The 27081-nt window shown below is 48.5% G+C and overlaps 1 protein-coding gene across 3 annotated transcripts in view; it reads right to left on the bottom strand.

The window, feature by feature from the left end:
* Positions 1-676: 676 nt before the first annotated feature.
* EBF4 (EBF family member 4) overlaps positions 677-27081 on the bottom strand; it is a 56781-nt gene continuing 30376 nt past the window's right edge. For 2 of the 3 annotated variants that reach the window (XM_040247795.1, XM_040247794.1), the window contains 11 exons: positions 10413-10494; positions 9505-9622; positions 9271-9404; positions 9052-9178; positions 7003-7091; positions 6792-6857; positions 6517-6694; positions 6260-6448; positions 3015-3212; positions 1686-1761; positions 677-1451 (listed from right to left, as the gene is read on the bottom strand). In XM_040247795.1, coding sequence (XP_040103729.1) covers positions 1691-1761; positions 3015-3212; positions 6260-6448; positions 6517-6694; positions 6792-6857; positions 7003-7091; positions 9052-9178; positions 9271-9404; positions 9505-9622; positions 10413-10494 — 1252 coding nt within the window. In that variant the 3' untranslated portion in view covers positions 677-1451; positions 1686-1690. The remainder of the gene's footprint in view (positions 1452-1685; positions 1762-3014; positions 3213-6259; positions 6449-6516; positions 6695-6791; positions 6858-7002; positions 7092-9051; positions 9179-9270; positions 9405-9504; positions 9623-10412; positions 10495-27081) is intronic. The other variant, XR_005722332.1, reaches the window with a different exon arrangement.

The following is a 27081-nucleotide window of genomic DNA, read 5'->3' as shown; positions in this document are numbered from 1 at the left end:
TGGAGCTGGACCCTGGGCTCTCTGGACAGTGCCTCAAAAAAGTGGCTCCCAGTGTCATAGAGGCAGACCTTTGGGGTCCAGGGAACACTGGTGGGGGAGCAACTGGGATTCATCCTATGAGTTGGGTGAATGAGCCTGGGAATCCTGCCTTTCTAACCACCTCTCTTCCCAAACTCTAGGATAGGAGAGCTGGCAAGTGCCTAGAGCTGGGGAGGAGGGAAGAGGTTAGGGGTGTTAGGCAGCCTTAGAAGCAAAGTTTCCCCACCCAGAGGCCTCCAATCAGGAAGATTGTGACTTCTGAGCCTTTGTACATTGGGGTAGTTATTTAGTTGGCTCTGTTCTGGTTCCCAGCAATGTCCTTCTGACAAGACCCTCTCCAACCCGCTTTGGTCCCAGTCAGACAGCTGGGGGACTGATTCCTCAGTGCCCAGAATGTGTTCCCAGTCAGTGCTGTCAGGGCTGAGCCCATGTCCTGAGTCTTCAGGCCTGCTGGCTTCCCACCCCTCCAGGGTCCCCCTACACAGTACCCGAGAGCATATCTTGGGCAGGGAATACTTGTCAGTTGAACTCCGATGCTACTGAAAAAGTCCAAGGTATAAGAAGGCTGCTCAGGGGCATTTTAGAGCTGTAGAGTGAAGCAGACCCATGCCAAGGAAGCAGACAGAGAGGCCAGGTGGCTAGCTGCATTTGTGTTTATTGTTTTTTTCCAACCTCAGCAGAACATGAGGCCAGAGGCAGCTGGACCCATGGTTCTATGGGGCCAGGTAGAGTCATCTGTGTGGAGGGCCAGAGTCCATGAGACATTCACTGAGGGCAAGATCAACCAATCCAAGGGTCCTGGTGCCTCCTCTTCTGTGTCCTTCATGCCCAAAGCCCCCTCTGAGATTCATGATGTGGCAAGAATGAGTGAGCAGGACCCAAGGAGTGGGGCAGCCATGGGATCAAGTAGCTGTCAGAAGCTCCATGGGAGCCTAGGCAGGCTGCTGGGCACCACCCCTTGCCCCAGAGAGAATTGGGATGCTGGGATGGTTGAGATGGTCAGACGCAAACAGGACCTTCCCAGGCCACCTCTCCCTGAGCTCTTTCCCATAGTCCCCATCCCTGCTCGTATCACCAGAGGTCCTTGGTCTGTACAAGGTCCATCTCTTTCAGAGGAACTGACCCAGCAAGCAAGGTCAGGCATCCCAGCACCTCCCTAGGATGCTCTCCTAACAAGAGCATCAGCACAGTGCTGGGGCTTCCAACAAGCCCCAAGAAAAGGGAGGTGAGAGAAGCCTGTAGGACTGAAGTGCCCTTGAGCACAGGGAGGAAGGACTCTCCCCGTTCAGGGTTGTGGGTTGAGGTCTGCCTGCAGCCCTGGCCCTGCATCTGTCTGTGCTGTCATCCACAGCATGGGTGTGAATCCTGGAGGGACCACTAGTCCGAGCTCAGTGGGGGCAACACCTGTAGACCTGGTGGGGAAAGGAAAAGATGAAGATCCTGGAGGAAGGCTGGCCACAGGCAACAGGAAGCCACTTCTCTCTTCTTGTTTAGCCTGGGCCACTGGGTTTTGTGGTCCTGACAACTGTCTAGATGGGCCCTGGGGAGGGAGACCTGGACCTCAACTCCCCATCCCTGCTAAAGGCTTTTGGAGAGAGCCCATCCAAGGGCGGGGTGGGGAAGGCAAGACCGAGCCAAAGACCTACCGTAATTAGGAGTACGCCAGGCCTTGAAGTCCCCGAGCTGGAGAGTGAAACTTGTCAGAATCTTCAAAAGGCTGGTCTACAGTAACCAAGGAGAGGAACCATAAGCCATGTGTAGCCTGCACCCTTCTCGACTGGAAGCAGCAGGCACTTTTTCAGGGCAGAGCTATCAAGAGCCTTGAAGGTAGTTAGCCGCCCCCACTCCTAGCCTGGGCCCAGCACTGCAGACAGTTAGGTGAGGTGTGTCCCTCAGACCTCTTAGGAGGTGCAGCCTCAAGCTCTTGCTCCCCTAGTTTCGTCAGTCAAGAGAGATGACTCTAGGGGTCATCTTCCCTCTTCTTCCCAGCATTTCTCCTTCTGAGGGCCTCTCTCAAGGTGAGGAAGCGGACAGCCACGTATCAGGATGGGAAAGGACAGAGGGCAGCCTCCAGAAGTACTGATACTTAATGCAGTGATGGCAGCAAGTCTTCCTCCCACATCCCACGAAATTCACCCCTTCCATCACTCTTGCCTCTGCCTAAACGCCTCACTATGGTTTGCTGCAAAAGAAACTGGTGGTCCTCTGTCCTTCCTATTCCCCGCATTTTAAGCTTCAGACACACTTAAGAAAAATTATCCAAAAATTGGAAACAAGGACAAATATGACCGTGTTCTACCTCAAATCATCCTAGAGTGTCATCTAACAAGCCCACCCCAAGAGTCATCTTATTCGAGGGGATGCAACTCTTTTTGACTTGCTATATACATTACTGGTTAGAGCTCAGGCTTTGTTAAGTTGGATGTTGACTTGGAAGAGATTGATAAATGGTACATAAATTATTTCACTAATGGACTGTGGAAGGGGTGACCTGGTCTCAATTCCCTATCTATAAAATGGGGAAGGCAAAGCTAGGCTAAAGTTTATCTAAGGTCAGCCTCTCTCCATTCAGTGAGTGACCAGGTCCCTCATGATGGTGTATGCTACCCTCCGGTGGACACAGGGAGGTACAGGTCAAAGGCATGCAGTCTACGCTGCGGTTCCTCCAGCTCTGTGTTGGGTCTTTACTCTGGGCTCAACTGGATGGGGGTGAGGCCCTGGAGTGGTTTCCAGACCTTTTCCGACTAGTATCTGAGTCTTCTTGATGGTCCAGAGTGAGACCATCCCAAGCTATCAGGCCCAGGGAAGAGGGTCCAGATAGGCCTCCTTGGACCCCTGCAGAGCTTCCTTCTCTGCACCCCCCAGGGAGAACTGGGCAGCTGGCTTCAAGCTCTTGTGAGATACGAATGGAGTGGGCCCCGCAAGCCCAGCTGCTCCACCAGGTATGTCCCAGCGAGACAGCACAGAGCACTCACCTGGAAGCCCCTCTCCGTGGGTTCTGGGGCAGGCCTGGGGTGGGGAGCTGGGCGGGCGCAGCACGGGGGCAAAAGCGCTCCTCTGTTTGACAGCGGAGATCATGTGGACAGGCGAGAAGGAGAAGACGCTGGTGGTAGGGGCAGCCGCCGGGAGGGACATGGAGGAGGCAGAGGCCAGCGGGGGGCTAGAGGGCATGACTCCGGGGCGGGGCGGGGAGGGGCAGGCGCAGCAGGGAAGGCAGTGGGAGACACAACAGGGAGACAGCACCAGAGTGAGCAGCCTGGTTGCTGTCCTGGCACGAGCAGTATGCCCTGTGAGGGCTGCTGAACTGGGTGCCAGGCTCAGCCCTCAGTGGGAGGCTGTGAAGGTTTTGGGGGGATCAGTACAGTGTAGAGTCTGGAGGCAGCCTGAGAGCCTCTAGGGTTATGGGCTAGCACTTGCTGTTTGGGGCAGTGGGAATCTAGAGACCCTTTCTCTTAGGGTTGGAGATGATAAGACCAGAAGAGGTTAAAAAAGAAAGAAAGAAAGCAAAACCAGAACATCCAATGAAACCAAATACAGAGAGGTGTCCATAAAGATAGGAATGAAGATGAGATGGAACAAGTTAGGATTCCTGCTGAAAATCACTGGGATTCTGAGAAACTCAGAAATATTGATGGGCCCTGGGGCATCAAGTTTAGAGTCAAAGGTCAGGGTTCACAGCAGAGCTGGGGCAGGTGGTCAGGGTGAAGTTTGGGGAGTTCACATAGGCTCCTGTTATAAGGCCTCTCTGTCCAGGATCACAGCTCACACAAGAACCCTAACTCCCCCAGACAAATATGTGCCCCTTACCAATTACACTCCCTTTGACCCCCAACACTTTGTTCTCTTCCAGCTTAATGCCAGTCCTCATCATCTTCAGCCCTGGTCCTAGAGGCCTCCTCTATCTCCTTCTTCCAGCTCCTCAATTTTAATGAAATGTACAAAAATCCACATTCTCAGATCCTCCTGTTCTCTAACCCCCTGACCTCCACAGCTGTGGCTTGTTCTCTTGAGAATAACCAGGGATCCTCCCACAAACAGCCTCTGTCTGACCCTCCTTCTTCTGCCCCACCTCCTCTCTTGGGGCTCCTGCCCAGGTCATTTCTGGATCCCTCTTTCTACATCCTCATCTGAACCCAATTCCCCGCCTCTCTTTTCCAAACACCAATAGGACTGTGATTTGAGTGTTGTTCAAGCAGCAGCCAATGGGGTGAGGGTGGGGGTTTCCTGAAAGAAAACAGTAGCCGGAGAAAACTGCTTTTGGCATTTAGAAAACACTCTCATCCCCATCCCCCGCACCCCACTTCGGAACAGTGATGCCTTCAACAGCTGTCCCTATTCCAAATGTGCTCAGCCCCATGGATCATCTCCTTTAAGACAATGCTGACTGCTAGCTAATGAGGCCCATGGAACTCCATGGAGGGCTTGAGATGAATGGCAGAAATGTACTATATCTTTCAAGGCCCAGAGCTCACAGCTGCATTTTGCAGCTTGGGTAGTACTGGGAGTTGTGGGTCAGTCCAGAGCTGCTGGTGGCTGAAGCAGAAGGCAGAGAAGAGGTCTAAGCAGACAGCCTCTGGCAGGGACAGTTCCGGATGTTATTACAGGCGCGCCCTGGCAAACTCCCTGAGAATGACACCCACTGGAGTGCCACCACAAAGCATGCCCAAGGGGAGTGGATGGGGACTGGAGCGGGGCCGTGATGCTGGAGTAGGGCATAGCAGCTAGGGAATTCTTGACCTCTTGGCTGAATGGGAAGACTCCAGGCAATTGGCCTTGGCCCCCTGGGGCACTTTGTTCCTTCACTGCTGACTGACTGTACTGTGTGTGTGATGGATAAGGGGGGCTGGTGTTTCAAATTCCACCAGCTTTGATCTGGGGGGAACCCTGAGACAGGTGGTAAGAGTACTGTGCAGAACTGAAGCAAAGTGGGAGCACTGTAGCCCAGCTAGAGCAAAGAGGAGACAGGAGTCTTGGTGGGGACACCATGCATAGGGGGCTTCTGGTCCCAGACACTGAGCCCAGGCCAAAGGCAGAGCCCCAGAATCCAACTCACAGCCAAAAAGAGAAGTACTGAGGAGGTAGGCCATGGCAGGAAGTCTAGGCAGGTGCCAGATATGTTGGTCTTCAGCAATAGCAAACAAAAGACAGGGGATAGGCTAAGGAAAGGCGGGAAAAGCCACACAACCAGCTCCTTCTTGGCCGGCTTTCCCATTCCTCTGGTACAGCAGTGTCTCCCAGGAATCAAGGTGCATGCTCTCTTACAGTTGCTGGGCAAGCTCCTTGAAGGTGAGCAAGAGTGGAGCTATTCCCCAAGCCAGGTGCTTTACAGAGTAAGTGCTTCATACATGTCTGCTGAATAGCTAAGCTATAGGAACCTGTAGACACGCTCTTTTGGAACTTAGTTTTGGAAGGAGGGAGTTGAGGGCCACGCATGGTAAAAGCATAAATGCCCTCTGCTCATCTACCCAGCTCTGAGCTGCACACCCTAAGAAACCATACAGAAGATGGTTAGTGCCCACAGCTAGTGCTGGGATGCAAAGTCACGCACTCTTTCTGAATTGGGTCCAAGCCCTTTATGTACACTTGAACATTCAGGTCTGAGAACAACCTTAAGCAACAGGTGATACTGATCCTGTTTTACAGAGAAAGCTGAAGTAACTTGCCAAATGTCAGCTCATTTCAACAAATGCTGGATCCAGGTGTCTGACTACACAGAATTCTCTTGCTCTGCACAACCAGATTGTGGGAGCTACCTCTTCCCTCCTCAAGCCCCCGAGTCTCCTGGGGGCCGTGGGGCCAGGTGGACACCTACTTTTCTTGAGCCCTGAGTTTCCTCAGGCTTCCGGCAGGGGGCACCAGCCCTCCTCCTGAAGCCCCGGCATACAAAGGGAAGGCCGGCGGGCCACTAGATTTAAGGAGGATACCCTCTTAGAGCTCATTTCAGCAGGAGGGAAAAGCTAGAAGCGATGTGCACAACTGCGGCCAGCAAAGAGATAAAGGTGCGAGAAGTGCCCTGGCCCCAGGGTGGCGGGGTGGGTCTCCAAAGGCAGAGAGAGGTCGCACACAGGAGGGCAAGGCCAGGGTCGACGCTCACCGGACAGGTGCCGGAGTTCCTCCCAATCCCATAGGCCAGGAGGGGGCCGAGCTGAGCCCCATTCTGCTCCCCAGGGCCTAGTCCGTACCACCACCACCCCCACCCCCCCGGGCAGGGGACACTCACTGGCGAAGGGTGAGGTGGCCGTGGAGCCATTGAGGAAGCTGGGGGACCCGGGCACACCGAGGCCGGTCACGCCCGGGGCCCCGTAGCCGCCGAGGCCAGCTCCGAGGCTGCCGCCGTAGCCGCTCTGCTGTGAGCCGGGGCTGGGCGCGAACCCGCGCGGGGACGCGCTGCCACAGCTGCGCGCATACCCTGCGGGAGAGCGGCCGTCAGTGGCGCGCGCCCGCAGGGAAGGGGCCTCCGGGCGGCGGCGGACGCACCTGGCTCCGGCCCCGGCGTGGCGTCCCCGACGGCGATGGCCAGCGGGCTGCTGAAGGCGTTGATGCCCACGACGGCAGGGTGCGCGTGGCTGGGCGCCAGGGGTCCGAGCGGCGCCGGCGGGCGGGGGGCGCTGTACAGAGCCTCGGCCACGTCCGCCGCGCGCTTCAGGAGGAGCTCCTGCGAAGACAAGAGCGGGCACGGCCGGGGCAGCAGCGGACGCCGGGAGGCGGGCAGCACCGGGCCCGGCGCGGGGAGGCGGGCGGAGGCGCCATACCTGGTTGCCGCTGGGCACTCCGTACAGGGCCTCTGCCAAGTCGGCCGCCCGCTTCAGCAACACTTCCTGGGGGCAGGGGAGGAGACGGCGGACGGAGGGGCGGCCCCGGGCGGGGGTGGCGGTGGTGCAGGGGGCCCGGAGCTACTTCTTCCCTCCCTATCCCCCCTCCGGCCACCGGCCACCGTCCTCCCTGCCTCGCCCTTTTGAGTACCTTGGGCAGCTTCTCGGGGTCTCCGGGGTGTCTGGGAATAACTTTCTGCAGCCTCTGGAATCCGTAGTCAATGGTGGGCTCGTTCAGGGCTGGGGAAAGGGGCGGTGTTTGCAGGGCGCCCCTCCCCGCATAGCGCCTACCAGCGACGGTCCCGAGCCTGGATGCAGAACCCCTCCTCCGAGCCCAGCCCAGGCCTCTGGGAGAACTCCAGGCGCGTGGGTCAGCAAGGTTCGGGAAATTTCCTCAGTTCCTTTCGTGCTCATTGATTCAACAACTGTTTACTGAGCCAGGCCCTGTGCCAGCTGCTTGGCATTAACACATGCACTATAGGATCCCATTTGTGATTTGAAAAAAGACAACTGTATAAATATTAACTTCAGTACTCCTAGGGACAAGACTGGAGTTTTGTCTGCAGCTTTTCTCTGAGCTTATAAGGAGTAAACTATTTACCATAAAAAGAGAAAAAACGCGCAACAATCTCCATTTATCTCAGCTCTGGTAGACTCTTAGCGGCGCCTGACCGTTAGGGGTACGCCTGTGCCCCAGGAATGGGCTGGCCCACACCCAGGGCTCTGGGGTGGATGCTGCAGCCTCCTGACCAGGCTTCCAAAACCTCTTCCCTTCCCCTCGCCACTCCTCTGGTCTGGCGGAGACCTATCTCACCAGCCTTAAAGCCCTACCTACCTTCTCCACTTCAAACTCTACATTTAGTGAATTTCCTTTTTTGATGTTGTTTAGTTGCTAAAGTTGTGTCGGACTGTTTTGCAAGCCCATGGGCTGTAGCCGACCAGGCTTCTCTGTCGGTGGGATTTCCCAGGCAAGAATACTGGAGTGGGTTGCCATTTCCTTCTCCAGGGGATCTTCACGAGCCAGGGATAGAACCCACGTCTCCTGTATTGGCAGATAGATTCTTTACTGCTGAGCCAGCAGGGAAGCCCATCTTAAGGCACCCCTTCAAGTGTCTTTGTATTTGCCATTCCTTCTCCTGGGATATCTTTTCCTCCTCACCTCTACCTCCTTATTGACCCCTCTGGTTCCAGCTTAGCAGTGTAGCCCGCACTCCCACCTGGAGGTTTTCTCTGACCATCTACCAGCTGCTCCACTGTGTAACTCTACCAGCCCACGTGGTGTTCCCTGCTTGTCCCCTCTCACTCTTATATTGGAGCTCCCCAGCAAGCAGTAAGTAGGGTGCCTTTTGAAGGGCTCAGTGAATATCTCTTGGGTGGGGTGGGGGAATGGGGAGAAGTGCTGGAAGGTGGCAGTGGAGAGCATATTGGCAAGGGGTCAAATAGAGCCAGGAAGGGGGATGAAGCCACGTCTTCAGGAGTGGCCTACACGCCTGTCTTCTGTTAACTTTTTGCCCTGGCTTCGTGCAAGGTATGTGTGTGTGTTTGTGTGCATGCAGAATGAAGCCTGGGGTGGCTTGGGGGAACCAGGAAAACCAGGAAAATCTTGGAAGCAGCAAGTTATCTGGGGGCATCTTTTTTTTTTTTTTAAACTTTTTATTTTGCATTGCAGTATAGAAGGGGACGACAGAGGATGAGATGGTTGGACGGCATCACCAACTCAATGGACGTGGGTTTGGGTGGACTCCGGGAGTTGGTGATGGACAGGGAGGCCTGGCATGCAGTTCATGGGGTTGCAAAGAGTCAGACACGACTGAGCAACTGAACTGAACATGTTGTAGTAGTTTCAGGTGGATGGCAAAGGGACTCAGCCATACATTTACATGTATCCATTCTCCCTATTGGGGGGCATCTTTGAAATAAATCTCCCCGTGGAGATGTTCTAGACACTGGGGAGTGCAGAAGGTGAAGCAGGTGCGGGGAGTTGCTCTGGTGGAGGCCAGGGAGGGAAACAGAAGTGAGGGAAAGAAGGTCCAGAGAGGAGGTGTCCTGGGGTGTGGGGTGAGCACCAGCAGGGGCTTAGGGGATCTGGCGGCCTGGCCACACCACAGCGATTTGCCGACTCCCATACCAGGGCTAGTGTGTGTTACGTGGGGCTCTTTCCTGCAACCCTGGGTCTCCCCTCACCCACCTGACTCCTTACCTGTGTAGACAAAGCGTCCCGGGGCTCCCTTGCAAAACTGCTTGGATTTGTAGGACAGGGTCACCTCCACCACCCCAGGGATGTGCCGTGGGGGCGTCTGTACCCGTATGGCGTGGGGCGTGATGAGCTGCGAGGGGAGAAGGGAGGCCTGCGGGTTCTGACCCGGTGAGGGCAGGGTCCAGCCCCAGGCTGGGAGGGAGACTGGCGGGAGTGGCCCACCTCACTCCACACGAGCACGTTCCCAAACACGACCTGTAACCCGTCGAAGAAGTTGTCGCCGATGACAATGACGGTGGCGCCGCCTGTGGTCCAGCCCTCCCCGGGACTGATGGCCTTGATGCAGGGGGTGGCAGCTGGGAGGCAGGAGAGCAGCCAGGTCAGGGGCCCACGCCAAGGTGGGGACTGGGGCTAGCTGGGCCCGGGGCAGTAGGGTGTGGACTGGGGGGTCCTGACCTTCGGAGGGGTCCAGGCGGCGTGCCCTGCGGCCATGCTTGGAGTTGTTGTGCACAAACATGTTGTCTGACACAGCCAGCACATGTCCGTCCACGCTCACTGTTGTGGACACCACCACCTGTGGGGAGAGCCAAGGCCAGCCTGGCTGGGGCTCCCAGTAAGGGACTGCTGGGGGGGCACTGGCAACTTGAGGCTGGTGGCTGGATACTGTAACTGTAGTTCAGAGTCACTGGCATGAGGAAGGTTCAGCCCCTCTGGGGCTGAGCTGGTGGAAGGGGGACCAAATGGATCAGGTGACCCTCTCAGATACACAGTCTCTGGCTGCCCAGGGGAACGGACCCCCAGGAGCTAGAAAAATCAAAAGCCCTGAAAAAAAAAAACCTCTGACTCCTTGGGCAGAGTGGCTACTGTTTCTCCACTCACATGCACCACAGGCTGTATCCTTGGGGCGCCAAGTCAGCAATGGGTCTTAGGCAAGCGCCAGTGAGCGTTTTGATGGGGGAGAGGGGTATCAGCTTGAGAACCCGTCAGCAGAAGCCCCGACCCTTGGGAGGAAATTGGGGCTACCTCCTTCTCCCCTCTCCCCCTCACTGGGAGGGGTGTGCAGGTTGGGGATGTGCTAAGGGCAGCTGCTCTCTGCTTCACGCTATGCAAATTAGCTGGGTCGTTAATCATGTAAAAATGTCACAATTAGCATCTCCTTAAGTGGGACTCTAATGAAGCCTCCCTTGGCAGCCAGAGTAAGTGGAGACAGAGCTGCCCCACCCCCAGCAGGCACCAGGCTCCAAAACATGGGTCTGCGCAGAGATCAGCCCCTGGGGCCTTAGGATGGCAGGGTCACATCATGCCCGCCACCCCCCCTCCCAGCAGGAAAGGGCAGCAGCGGAGAACCCTCTCCTCAGACCCACCTGGAAACGGCGCATGTCTCGGGGATTCCCCGCGTTCTTTAGGCAATTCTGGTTGCATTTGAGGAAGAACTTGAGGAAGAACCTGAAACAGTGTGGTGGGTGGGCTCAAGGGTCTGAGGGTTCTAGAAACAGACGGAGATCCAACTGCTTTCTGCCACGCCGCCTCCCAGCAGGGCAACTTCCCCTCTGCCTGCTCACACAGGCACAGCCTCTACATCCCCATCCTAAGCTCCATATGCACAGGGTACATGCCACACATCCAGGAGACCTGTCCCAACAGCGACTTCACTGCCCAGAGAATCTCCCGCCTCCACAGTCTATAGATTACATAGTGCTTAACTGTCTCACAAAGTATATACTCATCATATCGATACACAGTATATTCATCCTAGAGAACACATCCATTATATATATACTATATATACCTAGTACTCATGAATTATTATATACTCCATATGTAACAGGTACTCCCACTTACTGTAAACTTATCCCATACCATGTATATTTGTCATAGTATATGCTCATCACTGGAGAAGGAAATGGCAACCCACTCCAGTAGTCTTGCCTGGAGAATTCTGTGGACAGAGGAGCCTGTAGGGCTACAGTCCATGGGGTCACAAAGGGCGGGACACGACTGAATGACTGAGCACAGGACATGCTCATCACATACACAGTGCATTCGTATCACATAGTGTATCCTTCCCCCCGAGTGTACCTATCAGTCTGGAGATGTTTACTCATCATGAACAGTAAATATACTATATCTACACTGTATATTGGAGAAGGAAATGGTACCCCACTCCATTAGCCTTGTCTGGAGAATCCCACTTGGGGGCTACGGTCCATATGGTCACAAAGAGTCAGACATGACTGAAGTGACTTGGCATGCACGCACACTCTATATGCCTTATATACTACAACGCACAAGATACAGCCGTCACACATAAAGTAGACCTATCGCTCTTCACAGAAGCGTATATAATATATACTCTCCATCGGCCTGGACACATGATGCACATGTGGTATGCTGATCACATACAGTCTATATCATCACGCACAGTGTATGTCCATCCTACACTGTATATGCACTGAAAGAATATGAGTGTACACGAGTACACCATTTTTATGTTGTATGTGATTTCCCAGAATAGTCACTGCAGACATTGCACTGTCATCACATGTAGCAGAGTCTCCCTTCCTTCCTCACCAGCACATCCTCCCAACAAATTCCCCTCACACACAGACCCTCTGTCCCACTACACCCCCAGCAAATAGATCTCCCTCACACACATTCTACATCCTTTATGTGTATGCTTAGTCTCCCAGTCGTGTCTGACTCTTTGCAACCCCATGGATAGCCTCCCAGGCTCCTCTGTCCATGGGGGTTCTCCAGGCAAGAATACTGGAGTGGGTTGCCATGCCCTTCTCCAGGGGATCTCCCCTACTCAGGGATCAAACCCAGGTCTCCTGCATTGCAGGCAGATTCTTTACCATCTTAGCCAGCAGGGAAGCCCTATATTCTTTATACACATAGCAAACACTACACAGAGCATACAGTCATCATATACACGTGGTGTACCTGTCAGACACACTGTACAGATACACAGTGGATACCTTCTTTTGCACATACAGTAATTAGAAAAAAGCACAGTATATGCAGTGATGTGACTGACTGTTTTTTTAGATAAACACATGAGAACTTGATCCTTCTTTTAGGCATTTGATGGGGATGGTGAGACCTTCTCTTCCCCCGCCCACTCTCCATGAGGTAACCATGGATAATACTCTGGTTTTGTACTGTTAGTAAACTCAGGATACTATCAGTCATCTGCCTTCACCCCTGCAGGACTCTGTGAACATCCGGGGAGTTGCTCTTTACAAACTGTAGTATTTTGGGTGACAGTCTGTGGGGGTCCCAGTACAAAGCATAGCCTCCTGGACTGCTCTATGAGCTGAGCTACTCCAGTCAGCTGCCTCAGTTGATCAGCCCCCTGGTTTTGAACTCCAGATGTGTACATCCATTTAGCTCATCAGAGTTGCTTCCAAACTCTATGAGCATGAACTCAGATTTGTAGCAGGCTGTAAAAGCCTAGTCCCCAAAGTGGAAGTCCCCAAGTCCTGGGAGGGGTGGGCACCACCCCTGGACAGAGGTGTCCCCAGGGGAACTTCCACCCCTCAGTGGGAGGTGGCAGCAGTCGCTTTCCCAGAGATGTGTCTCCCCTCCCACCTCTGACCCCTTAGCCCCTGTCATGTTCCCCCTCACAATGGGTCCCCTCCTGGGAACCCCTTTTAGTTCTCGGTCCATAGAGACATCCCACCAGCACACATTTTCACCCCTGGCGGACACCACCCAAAGAATACTGCCATGGAGTGTAGACCTTCTGTACACGTTCTGGGGTGCAGTCACCTCCTGTGACCCTGAACAGTGCAGACCCCACAGGATACCCTGTAGCACAGACAGCTTATATGGCCCCCAAACTGTAGTCTCTACAGTGTAGATACCCTATATGCCACAGTAATAACTCCCTAGACCCCTGTGAGGGCCCTGTGGTGTATAGCCCTGTACCCACAGTGCTGCTGCTGCTAAGTCGCTTCAGTTGTGTCCGACTCTGTGCGACCCCAGAGACGGCAGCCCACCAGGCTCCCCCGTCCCTGGGATTCTCCAGGCAAGAACACTGGAGTGGGTTGCCATTTCCTTCTCCAATGCATGAAAGTGAAAAGTCAAAATGAAGTCGCTCAGTCGTGTTCGACTCTTAGCGACCCCATGGACTGCAGCTTACCAGGCTCCTCTGTCCATGGGATTTTCCAGGTAAGAGTACTGGAGTGGGGTGCCATTGCCTTCTCCGACAGTAGTTACCTCATATATGTCCCCCAGAGTGTAGACACCCTAGTCACACGTGGTGCAGACCATTTCATTTAAACTCCATATCCATGTGCTTAGGCCTTTACACAGAGCTAGAAGGAGGAGGAGAAGACACTGGATAGGACTCAGTCTCTGTCCTAAAGTGGATTAATGCTAGCCCTTGGACATCACTGAAGACTCAACAAGCATGGGACACACTTCCTTTACATCCACACATGTGCCCTGGACACCCCACCCAGCTCCCAAACCTGCAGAACTCTGGGATGCAGCTAGAGATGAAGACTTCCCAGGTACTGCCTCACTGTGTGGCCTGAGGTAAATCTTTTCACATTTCTGGGATCCTTCCTCTTCCATGAACCAGGAGAGAAGCAACTGATGCTTGTTGAGGTCCCTTCTGATCCCGCCTTCATTTCAGCCTCCCAAAGCCTCAGGCTGCTGCTACCTGCAGGATCCTGGCTCCCCCTGGGAGGCTCCCTCATCAACCTCTCCCATAACCCTTGCCTGGCAGGTCTCTCACCATCTCCCTTCCCTGTACAGGTTGCATCTGTCCTTTGGATCCACACCAATTCCCAGTCTCTGGCCAACCTCTTCTGGCCCTTTTAGGCTACAGAGACCACCCCTCCCTGAGAACCCCAAGACTCTGCTGGTACCTGCATCTTTGCAGGCCTTTCCTGGGACATCTCAGTTTCTGAATCCCTGGTTGGCATCATCTGTAGGGTAGTACTGAACAAAAAGCAACCACACAGGGCCTGGGCTCTCTGTTGAGGGTACTGAAGCCAGTCCCCCTTTTCTTTCTTCCTGAACCTCTAGCTCAGAGCTCCACACAGTCGATGCCATCAGTGGTGGAGAGGCCGAAGTCTCACCCACCGCCATCTGGTAGTTGCTGAGGCAGTGTCCAGAGAGCACCCATCCAGTCAGAGGCCAAGCTGATGCTAACACTGCAGATAGCCTGTGGCTCCACCACCACGGATGTTAAGCAAAATCATCTATGACTTGGAAATAAGGCAAAAAGATGACAGTGAGTTCTTTCCAAGTCATCCTTGGAACAGTGGTTTTCAGAGTATGGTGCCCAGACCAGCAGCACTAGCATCAGCCGGAACGTGCTAGAAATGCAGAATCTCAGGCTCTACCCAAGACCCACTGAATCAGACACTCTTGAGGTGGGACTTAGCCATCTGTGTTTTCATAAATTCTCAGGTAATTCTGAGGCACCCTAGGGTTTAAGAATGACTGCTTTAGAGCTGCACTATCCAATATGGCCACCACCAGCCCTCAGTGGCACTGAGGACTTGAGATACGGTTAGTCTGAATTGCGGTGTGCTGTAAGCATAAAATACACGCTGGATTTCAAACATTCAGAAAAAAAGGAATGTAACAATATCTCATTAGTAATGTTTTGGTATTGATTACATGTTGAAATAATATTTTGGATATCTTGAGTTAAATAAAATATATGATCAAATTAATTTTACCAGTTTTTGTTTTTTAAAATGTAGCTACTAGAAAATTTTAAAATGACAAATGTATAATGGCTTATATCATATTTATATTACACAGTGTTTTTCCAGACTATTATGTTAACAAAGCCACTTAAGAATTAGCTGATTCTCTAGGGGAATAGAAAACTTTGACTCATAGTTGCTATTAATTGGGGCCAGACTCTGTTAATTTAGGTGCTAATTTGCAGAAAACTGATGAGGTGCAAAATCATTTTTGTTGGGAGAAATAACTTCTGCTTGGTAGAGAAATGAGCCCTAAAGATTACAATTTTATTGTTCTATGGACATTAACTAGTTTTGTGTCTAACTTGGCAATCTTATTCAAGTATTTTTCACATAATCTGTTTTTTCTCCCTCCCTCTCTCCTCAACTCTTTCCTCAGTGGTCTATATCAGTCCTCTTAGCCTTTGAACCAGCCTTGTCATCCTGCTGGTTCTTCCATCAATAAGTTACAGAAAACTTCAACGCATCCTGAGTAATAATTTATATGAGAATCATATTTCTAACATATTGAATATTATGCTTTAACAAGGGTGACTAGCACCCAAAGGGTCCTGTCCTCCAAGGTTAGTCTCACAAATTCTGTAGCACAGGGCCTGGAGTCGGGAGGACTGTTCTAGTCTAGAGAACCAGAAGTAGTGCCCAGAAGTGTCTCCATCCTCTCAACAGTACCTGGCTACCTTCAGCCTTGGAAAGGTGTCTCTGGGCCCTTCTTTCCCCACCCCAGGACAGTGATGCACCATCCACGTCCCCGGAGGCTGGAAGGAATTATCATGAGGACAGTCCAGGAAACCTCTCCATAGGCTGGCACCACATGTGACACTTTGTTCCACTCTGAGGAGAGGAGTAGAACCCAGAGCAGTCTGAGAAGGATGAGAATGAGAATGGCATCAGCAACAGGAAGGAGGAGCAACAGGTCCTTCGAGCTACGTCTGTACAGAGGTCAGATGTGGAGGCTGGGAGCTGGGGAGGGCCAGGTAACCTGGTGGCAAGGGGAGCTGTAGGAGGACACCCTATAGGGACCTAAGGCAGGAAGGCACATGCCCTTCGTTGAGGGCCTGTGAGATCCTGCTAGTCACCAGGGAAGTATCCCCCACCCCCCTAGCCTGGATGAGTCCTGGTGCTGGTGTTTCTGAGCATCTCCCCTCCCCCACCCCACGGAGCTGGAAGAGAGCTGGAGGAGGCTCCCCTTCTCTGGCTGGGATGGGCCACAGGCTTGGGAAAGCAAGATGAGGCCAAACCCACAGAGCTGGCTGACTTGTGGGTGAGCATTTTAGGATGCCGCCTGGCTTGGGGCAAGGATCTGTGCCTCATAGAAAAGTTGAGTACTAGAAGCTGCCATTAGAATTACTAGAAGAAACCACCATAAATACAAACATCAGTTACAAATATAATGCAAAACTATGCAAAAAAAATTTAAACAGTGATCCAAGTCTTATTAACTGAGCACTTAACAAGTGGCTAGAATTCTGCTGAACCTACAACTTGCATGATCTTATTTAATCCTCTCATAATCTTGCTGTAGGTCTGCAACCATCCTCACTCTATGGATGAGAAAACCAAGGATCAGCAAGGATAAACGACAAAGTCACAGTAGATGCCAAAGTCAGGATACAAACTTGGGACTTTGATGAACCACTGATACTGACAAAAAGTGAAAGTGAAAGTCGCTCAGTCCTGTCTGACTCTTTGTGACCCCACAAACTATAGTCCTTGGAATTCTCCAGGCCAAAATACTGGAGTGGGTAGCCCTTCCCTTCTCCAGGGGATCTTGCCAACCCAGGGATCGAACCCAGGTCTGCTGTGTTGCAGGTGGATTCTTTACCAGCTGAGCTATGACTAGAGTCATGGAAAAGTACTTTTAATTGGGGTTCTCTCAATCCAGGCCTGCCCTAGCCACAAGGCTGCCACTGCGGGACAATGCAGCAAATCTTCCTTCAAAAGCAGTCCTGGGAGGCAAGCTGTGCAGGGACCAGGTGAGCCATTTCATGGGGATTTCCTCACGGTGACAGATTCATCAGGGGTGCAAAGGAGAGACTAAGATTCCCTTGCTCCTAGTGTGGGGCCTTTGGCTATGGTGACAGCTGCTCTCAGTCTGAGAAGATTTTTAGGATTAAAGATCAGGACTTTAAGATGAGCATAGAATTGCTCATTGTTGAAGTTCAGTAAAGGGCAGATGTGGTTCATTATTTTATTCTGCCTACATGTTCAACATTTTTTATAATAAAAAGCTTAATAAATGACCAGATGAGTTGTGAACAGTGGTCATCCAACTAACAAAGCATTTAAAAGGTGGAAGTTCTGCATCGTGACCCTGATGCCTATGATTTAAGTGAAAGGTAAGAGTAGTTCCCCCGCACGCCTACCTTGCCACATCCTGAACTCAGTCTAGGCTTCCTAATCATCTCTATAAATGCTTTTTATTTCTCTCTGTAAACACAACTCAAGATGAAATTAAAATGAACCTTCCTTGTCAATGGAATATTCCATACCAAAGAAGCAAATGCTGAATTGAATGTGACTCAAGTGCAAACATCTGACTTATACATAACTTCTCAAGTGTGACACCACTGCATAAGGAAAGCTCCCCTCACACAATGCTTTACTCAAAAGACACTCAATACATACGGGAAACGTGGAGGTGACTGATGTGAGTCCTCTGGCTTCTCAAGGGGGTGGAGAGCAGAGTGGGATGGAACTGCTCTTTGGAAGGCTGTGTCCAGGTATCAGGTGGGCTGGTGCCTGCCTGGATTCCCCCACTCACAGCTCCTGAGAGTGTTATTAAAAGGCTCACAGCCAGGGAATTCCCTGGGGGTGCAGTGGTTAGGACTCAGTGCTTTCACTGAGGGAGCCTGGGTTCAGTCTCTGGCTGGGGAACTAAGATTCTGCAAGCTGTGTGATACGGCCGAATAAATAAATTAAAAATAAATAACTAAATAAATGGCGTACAGCTTCCCCCACTACTGGAAGACTATCCTCAGCCAGAAGCATATGCTCCTCACCAGCAGGCCGTGGCCAAGGAAGGACCGACATCACAAGGAGCTAACTCTTAGTATGTTCATATTCAGAATTCCCCAAAGGGGATTTCCCTGGTGGTCCAGTGGCTAAGACTCCGTGCTTCCAATGCAGGGAGCCTTGGTTTGATCCCTGGTCAGGAAACTAGATCCCATAAGCTGCAACTAAGAAGTTTGCATATTGCAACTAAAGATTGAAGATCCCATGCACTGGAACCAAGACCTGGCACAACCACATAAATAAATACTAAAAAAAAAAGAGAGAGAGCTCCCTAAAGGATCAGGCTGATGCTAGACTCCAGCTGAGACTATCTCCTGGCTAAGCTGCCTCTCATGACCGGTCCTGCTTCCCTCACTCATTTCACCCCAGAGCTCTCCTCCAATAAATCACTTTCCCAAGAAACTCTATCTCCAGCTCTGCTTCTAGGAATCTCATCCTAAAGAAATCAAGGCAGAGAGCTTTCACCAGCTTTTCACTCCCTACATCCTGGTGAGATAAATACTTAGAGCTGAGATTATGTTCACACTTCCAAAAAGAAAGCTGTCAGGAACTGAAAGAGATGGGCTGAGCCCAGGGGCACTTGTAGCTACAGGACTGTCAGGAGCAAGGAGACAGAAATCTGATCATAAATCCTATCTGATAGAACTTTTCCAAAAATGATATCCAGTAGCCACCTGTGGCTTTCTTTTCCATTTTAGTTTTAAAATAGTTTATTAATTTTTATTGGAGTATAGTCGCTTTACACTGTTGTGTTAGTTTCTGTTGTACAGCAAAGTGAATCAGTGGTACATATACATGTATCTACTCTTTTTCAGATTACCTTCTCATTTAGTCACCACAGAGCATTCAGTAGAGTTCCCTGTGCACATGTGGCTTTTGAGCATTTAAAATGATGCTAGTGTAACTGAGAAACTAAAATTTCAAAAAATTTTTTTCTGCTATGCTGCAGAGCTTGTGGCATCTTATTCCTCTGACCAGGGATCAAACCTGGGCCCTTGGCAGTGGAAGCGTGGAGTCCTAACCACTAGACCACCAGGAAATTCAATAAAATTGAATCTGGCCTTTGGGGTGAAAATTAGTGGAGGACCCCTCCCCCCAGTTCTCCACCCCAGGTTGCACTTGGAAATAAATATCTAGTGTGATTCTGCCCTTTGCTCTCAACCTACTTTCTCTCCCCAAACCTTCCTACTTGTTTTGAACACGTGCTTCAACCCAGGTATCTTTTGCAACACTTCCTCTTTCTAGGTCTATACTGTCTGATAGGGTGGCTATGAGCCACCTGTGACTAAATTTAAAGTAATTAAAATGAAATAAAATATCCTGGCTTAGCAGGGGGTGCCTTACTGGGAAGAGTTATTTTGCTTCCAGGGAGAGTCAGGCACCAAAGGGCCTAGGCCAGAGAAAGGATGGTGAATGAGGAGGTTGGCGTGACAGTCTAAGCCCAAGTGCGGGTGGCCACAGTGGCGGTGGCCCATGCTACTTCCTGGTCTTGGCCTGGGGCAGCAGCCAAGGCTGAGTGTCCCCAGGGCCATAGCCACCCACCAGGCCTGGACCTTGCCTCTCCACCATGATCCCCACTTGGGGCAGAGGTGGCTGCAGTGCAGATGGGCTGGGGGACTATAAATAGCTGGGGCGCATACATTAGCATGCCAATTCACCCGCACCCCATCCTCTATGCTAATGGCCCACCATGCGCCTGAACACCTTCTGTTCCCTTGCATGCATTTGCATGCACAATTAGCATAATCTTGTATAATTAATGAACAGCGTCAATTTTAGCTCCTAAGTAATTTGATTAACATGTTGATAGGGCACTTACTAGGCTCTCCAAACCTCAGGGCTGGGCATGGGGCCTGAGGAGAGGGGGAGAGGAGGTAGAGAGACTGCTAAGGGGCCCCCAGCTGCCCATGAAGAGTGGTGGTAACTCCATTTTCCCTTCATGGGGCCTGAGGGGAGAGGAGGAGGGATGAAGGGGCTGCTAAGGGGAGGCCTCTGGGCACCCCATGTGGAGAGTCTGGGACAGACTGGAGCGGTGGGTCACCTGAGCACGAAGCCCGTTTGTTTTTGTGTGGACACAGACATACACAGAGTCCCCTTGCCTGTCTCCCCAGCCTGGGGAATCTTCTGTGAACGTGGAATATTGGATTGCAGGGGAAGAACAGAACAGGAGGAGCGACTGGGGGAGGGGGATGGATGGGCAGATGGAAGCTAGAGAAGGATAGTGTGCTTATGAGTGATTTAGGGATGTAAAGAGGAAGGTGGGGGTCCCAAGACTAAAGGGAAGAAGTTGTGTGTCCCTCTGGCCTTGGGTGGGTGAGTCAGGCTCCAAAGTCAGAGACCCTGCACTTCCTATCTGTGAATCATGTGAGGAAGAGGAGGGAGGTTGGCATGGCTTGGCAGCTTCCACAATGTGCCAAGCAAAACAGGGCAGAGAGAACAGACAGAAGGTTGAATGTTGCCCCCATCCTATTACAGCAGGACCCATTAGCAGCTCAGACATCCCAGGGCCCCTGGCAGAGGCTCACATTCTTCTCTTGCTCAGCTATGTGGCCAGAGTCAGGAAGTACTTCTTTGACTCTGAATGGACTTCCCTGCTACTGTCTAGGCTCAGTTTACTTACCCTCAAAGAGGATCAGCTGGGGTGAGACTGGGATGGGGGCAGTAAATAATATTGTGGCAGGTTCTGTGCTGGTATCTCATAAATACATCTTACCTAACTTTACAACATCCTTACCTACTGAGGTCAGCTTCATTTGACAATGAGGAAACTGAAGCTGAGGGAAGTGAGACCTTGCTCCGAGTCATATGAGACAGTCCAGGTTGGCATGAGTCCCCCAACATTGACTAGCCCTTTATGGAGAGAATTTATCATTGAAATTGTAGACAATTCACTCACTAGCCACCTGCCACTCCACCTATTACACTCCTCAGGCCTCCTCCTGCCTGTACTGTCTCTCTCCTTCAATATCCTTTAAAGGCATTAACCACAGCTCTACTCATGCCTCAGCATGGGAGCCAGTCTGACCCTGAGGTTGGCTTCAGTTGCCTACATGTCTTCCCATAAGTCCTTGCTCTGGATTAAGGGTAGCTTGGGGACCCTTGTCCTTGTGATTAGCATCTGGTCCACATGACTCCCAGGGCACATGGGGGAATTTCTTATTAAACCCTTTCGATTCTTCTTCCCTCAAATGCACCCAGCTCTGAAAAGAGTGAGGAAGGAAGTGAAGGTCATTTTGCAAGCAAGAGGGAAAACCTTTGTGCCACTTCGGCACTGACCTAGCAGGGAGGTTACAGGACTTCTATTTCCTCAAGGGGAACTACCAGAATGGGTCCTAGACAAAGAGCTGTGTTTGCAACATTGGTGTGGGAGTAAAAACATTTTACTGGAAATCATGGAAGGAGACAGATGCTACTGTGAGCTTGTTTTGTGGCTGCAGAGAAAAACAGTGAATGTTGCATTGACCATTGGGTTAGGAGGAGGGGCTAATTCTTTCACAGCCCCCACAACCCCTCTCATCAAATTGTATTTGTCAGGTTGTGCCTGATCTAGGGAGAAGGCAATGGCAATCCACTCCAATACTCTTGCCTGGAAAATCCCATGGACAGAGGGGCCGGGTGGGCTGCAGTCCATGGGGTCACTAGGAGTCGGACACGACTGAGCAACTTCACTTTCACTTTTCACTTTCATGCATTGGAGAAGGAAATGGCAACCCACTCCAGTGTTCTTGCCTGGAGAATCCCAGGGACGGGGGAGCCTGGTGGGGCTGACGTCTCTGGGGTCGCACAGAGTCAGACACGACTGAAGTAACTTAGCAGCAGCAGCAGCCTGATCTAGGCATTGGGGTCTAAGTTTGTCCACAATGAGGTGGACTAGAGCTTGCCTCTACCAGGAGGCTCAGACACGATTTGTTTCAACAGTGTCACTGTACAACATCTACTGTTCACCAGATACAATTACATACCAGAGAGTATCCACAGCCCACAACGCCTTTCCACCCACAGGAGCCAGAGGAAGAGAGCTGTGGGCCTCTCATGGGAGAAAATCTTCCCCATTCACTCCTGCACCATAGTCATCCTGGTCATTTAGGTAATTATTTAGTTTTAATAGCTGTGGCATCGAATTAGATGGCCATATGTGGTTATTTAAGTTTGAATTAATTAAAATTAAATAAAATTTAAAATTCAGTTCCTCAGCCACAGTAGACCAAATGCCCCGTAAGTAGATGTGGCTAGTGAGTACCATATGGGTCAGTGTAGAACATTTCCATCATTGGAGGAAATTCTTTTGCAGAGTGTGTCTTAAAGCCTTATATTGTTCTCTAGTTCCTCTTATCATTATGTAAAGGCTCATGTAATTACATTTGGTGTCATCAACAGCTCTGTATGCTTTCAGAAGGCAGGAATCATTGTTTGAACCTCTCTATCTTTTCCCAAGCCTCTATCATAGTGCCTACCCCACAGCAGGTGCTCACGGATTCATAATTACTATGACAGGATGAATGCTGTATCAAGTCCCCAAATAGAACTCTGAGAATTGAAGAGCAAGGATCTTTGAAAATCTGTTCCTCCATAAAACAACAGGAACACAGGCAAAAACTGTCAAAATCAACTTTTTCAGAATTCTGAAAATTAACAAAAGGTTTGCAACAGTCCAAGGAGTATTTATTTAAGAAAAATGACTGAATCTTAGTAAGAACAAAGAACTTTGCAGTTGTTGTTGTTTTTGGCCATGCTGCACAGCTTGTGGGATCTTAGTTCCCTGACCAGGGATTGAACCAAGGCCCTCAGCAGTGAAAGCACAGAGTCCTAACCACTGGACTGCCAGGGAACTCCCTGCAGTGTTTTAATTTGCCCTATTCCCAGATCTGCAGTAGTCTTGCAACCATAGTAGTTGTAAAAACTAGCAGCCTAGTAGCTACTAAAAGGGACAGACTGGGTTTGGAACTTCTCAACAAGTTGTATTTTCATACAACTGTCACTATTTGATCTGTCTGGCAGTTCCCTGACAGCCCTATTTTCAGGACTTGTTATCTGGCCTGACTTAGAACTTGCTTAGTGGGAAAAACCCTATCCTTAGGATATTTGTTGAAAACAACCAGTAGCAACTGTTGAACATTGCTGTTGCTTCAGACAATGACAGTGGTTGAGGCAAGACAATGAGTCTGGCCAAAAAGCCTTAGAGGAAAAAGTGGGAATGAGATGTTTACAGGGGCCTCTGAAAAGTTCTTATATATTCCTGAATATCTAAATGGCCATGTGTATGGGCAGGGAAGAGCACATGCCTGGGAAAGATCTCCAGAGGCCTGAGTCTCTCCTCTTTGGCCGACCATGAAACTCTGCATGAGCAGAAAGTAAAGGTTAAAGCAAAGCTGAAAATTGCTGGAGCACTGAATGTGACTGTGTGTGCCCCAATACACACACAGAGCATTTTGGCAAGAGCTGAAGACTTATTGGTTCAAGGATTTAAGGAAATGCCTGTCCAATCATGAGCTGACCACTAATCTAACTGAACAGAAACTTCAGTGGTCACACATGACAGAAAATATAGACTCTCTATAATTAATCCAGGAAAGTCACTAAACAAACACACAGCAACAAACACTGGGAAGGGGAATATGCTATCCAGAGTTACCACACTGTATTATTAAAAGATCAAGTTCTCAGCAAATAATCATGAAACATGCAGAGTGACAGGAAAGTATGGTCCATATGTGAGACATAAAGTAGTCAATAGGAACTGCCCATGAGGAAGTCCATATGTTAGATTTACTGGACAAAGATCTTATATCAGCTATTATAAATATGTTTAAAGAACCAAAGGAAACCATGTCTAAAGAACTGAAGAAAAGTATGACAATAATATCTCACCAAATAAGGAACATCAATAAAAGATACAAATTATTATAAAAACCAAATTTAAAAGAAAATTAACATTCTTTACTCTAAAATAAAAATTTCCTAGAACTCAACAGCAGGAGAAAATGAGTTGACAGAAGAAAAACATCAGTAAACTTAAGTCAATTGAAATTATCCAGTTCTGGAAAAGAAAGGAAAAAGAATGAAGACTGAACAGAGTCCATGATATTGTGAGATACCTCCCAACAGAAGAGAAGAAAAGGGGGCAAAAAGAATGAAGAAATAACATCCATAAACTTCCTAAGTTTGATGAAAAAACTTATCTGATATATAAGAAGCTTAAAGAACTTTTAGCCGTATGAACTCAAAAAAATTCACATGTAGATACACCATACTCAAACTACTGAAAGACAAAGACAAAGAAGGAATCTGGGAAGCAATAAGGAAGAGAAGCAACTCATCATGTACAAGGGATCCAGAATAAGATTAACAACTGACTCATTAGCAGAAACCAGGGAGGTCAGAAGACAGTGGGATGAGGTAGTTAAATTGCTGAAAGAAAATGATGTCAACCAAAAATTCTATATCTAGCAAGACTATCCTTTAAACATGAAGGATAAATTAAGCAAATTTACATGAATAATAAAGATGAATTAAGACATTTCTAGTGACTTCTCTGGTGGTCCAGTGATTAAGAATCCAGCTTGTAAAGCAGGGGAACATGGGTTTGATGCCTGTAGGGGAACTAAGATCCCACATGCTGTGAGGCAATTAAACCCACGCACCTCAACTAGAAAGTCCACGTCCACAAACTACAGAGTCCATGCACTTTGGAGCCTATGTGCTGCAACTACTGAGCCTATGTACCACAACTAGGCAGAAGCCCATTCGCTGCAACAAAGATCACTTATGCCGCAACTAAAACCTGATGCTGCCAAAAAGTAAACAAAACAAAAATTTTTTAAGGAATTTCTAGATAAAGACTAAAAAAATTTATCACCAATAGATCTTCCCTGTAAGAAATACTAATGGGTGTCCTTTAGTGTGAAATGAAGGATACAAGACAGTCATATAAACCTATACAGGTAAATATAAAAGACATTATAAAGGTATTTTGTTTGTAAATATCTTGTTTTTCTACCTAATGTAAAATACAATTGTACATGTGTGAGGGCAGGAGATATATTGAACACTGTACTTTTTGCTCACATTTTCTATAAATCTGAAATACTATAAAAATAAAATCTATTAAAGAAAACATCAGAAAGCAGTATTATAAAACTGTGTTGAAGGGTTTATAATGTGTAAAGATATAATTGATAAAGATGTGATAAAGAAGAAGAAGGGGAATGGAGCTATATTGGAGCTATATATGGAATCCATTATATATTGTTTTATAAACTTGCATACTTTGAAATTAATCACCTAATATAGATAATCTTAAATTAAGATACCACATGTAATTCCCAGGGCAATCACTAAGGAAAAAAGTATTAAGGGAGGAAGGGAGAAACTAAATATATGACAGAGAGAAAATAGCAAAATGGCAGACATAATCCTACTTTATCAGTAATTACCTTAAATATAAATGGATTAAACCCTCCAATTAAAAGGCAGAAATTGGAAAAATGGATTAAAAAAAATCCTCCATATGCTGTCTATGTGAGACATAGTTTAGATCCAAAGATAGAGAAATAAGTTGATGATGAAAGGGCTGGAAAAGATATATTAAGAAAACTCTAACCAAAAATTGCTGGAGCAGCTTTATTAATAACACACAGAATAGACTTTAGCACAAAATTGTTACATAAGAAAAGAATGACACGTTATAATTATAAATGTGTCAATCTATTAGAAAGAAATAACAATTATAAATATGCACACCTGATAGTAGAGCTCCAAAATACATGAAGCAAAAAATGACAGAACTGATGGAAAAAATAGATAATTCAACAGTAATAGTTGCAGATTTCAATGCCCCACTTTCAATAATGGATAGAGTGACTAGATAGAAGATCAAGAAGGATCTTCATCTTTCATAAAGATTTCCTTTATTATGATCAATCACAAAGATTTCATTTCCACCTAGATTGATCTGAATTAAACATGATCTCCATAAAAATGTTACCCAATCAAGACTGGAAAGACAATCTTCAAAATGGGAGATAACATTTGCAAATCATATGTCTGACAAGGGATTAATATTCAGAGTATATAAAGAATTCCTACAACTCAACAACAACAACAGAACAAACAACTCAATTAAAAATGGGCAAAGGAATCCAACAGGCATTTCTCCAAAGATGATGTATAAATGCCAACAAGCATCTAAAAGGATGCTCAGTGTCACCTATCCCTAGAGAAATACAAATCAAAGCCATAATGATACATCATCTCACACTCATTAGGGTGGCTACCATAAAATTTTTTTAAAATACAGAAAATAACAAGTGTTGGTAAGGATGTGAGAAAGTAGAACCCTGTGCCCTGATGGTGGGATTATAAAATGATGCAACTGCCATGGAAAACTGTATAGCGTTCCTCAAAGAATTTAAAAAACAATTATATGACTTGGCAATCTCACTTCTGGGTATATATATCCAAAAGAACTAAAAGCAGGGCCTCAAAGAGGTATTTTCGTACTCATATTCATAGGATTATTCATAGTAGCCAAGAGATAAAAGCACCTGAATGTCTATCGATAGATAAATGTGGTATATACATAAAATGGAATATTATTCAGCTTTAATAGGGAAGGAAATACACGTAATGTGTAGCATCCTGTTACTTGCTACCATATGGATGAAACTTAAGGACATTATGCTAGTTACAAAAAAGACTAATACTGCATGATTCCACTTATATGTGGTATCTAAAGTAGCCAAATTCATAGAAACAGAAAGTAGAATGGTGGCTATGAGGACTAGAGAAGGGAAAAATGGGGAGATGTTTAATGGGTATAGAGTGCTTTGTTTTGCAAGAAGAAAAATTCTGGAGATCTGTTGTACAATAATATGAATATACTTAACACTACTGAACTGTACATTCAAAAATAGAAAAGATGGCAAATTTTATACTGTGTGTTATTTTACCATAATTTTAAAAATGACATCAGGAAATCATTTTTTGGTAACCTAGACAATCTAACTGTAAAGTTAATATGAAAAATATGATTAAGAATAGTTGGGAAAACGTTAGAATAATGAGGATGGAGTACTAGATCTACCACTTACTAAAACATGTTATAAATCTTTGAAAAGTAAAACATCATCATATTTCCACATAAATAAATAGATAGTAGATATAATAAAATAGGATGGAAAGTTCAGAAATACATGCAATTACATTTAGACTATAGCATGGGTGATATTTACAGTCTACCCATGGGGGAAAATGGATTATTCAATAATTGCTATTGGGACAACTAGTAGCCATC

The sequence above is a fragment of the Oryx dammah genome, unplaced genomic scaffold (genome assembly GCF_014754425.2).
Source record: "Oryx dammah isolate SB20612 unplaced genomic scaffold, SCBI_Odam_1.1 HiC_scaffold_10, whole genome shotgun sequence".
NCBI classification, from domain to species: Eukaryota; Metazoa; Chordata; class Mammalia; order Artiodactyla; family Bovidae; genus Oryx; species Oryx dammah.
Note: the sequence above shows the minus strand (reverse complement) of the source record. Positions and strands in the feature narration are given on the sequence as shown.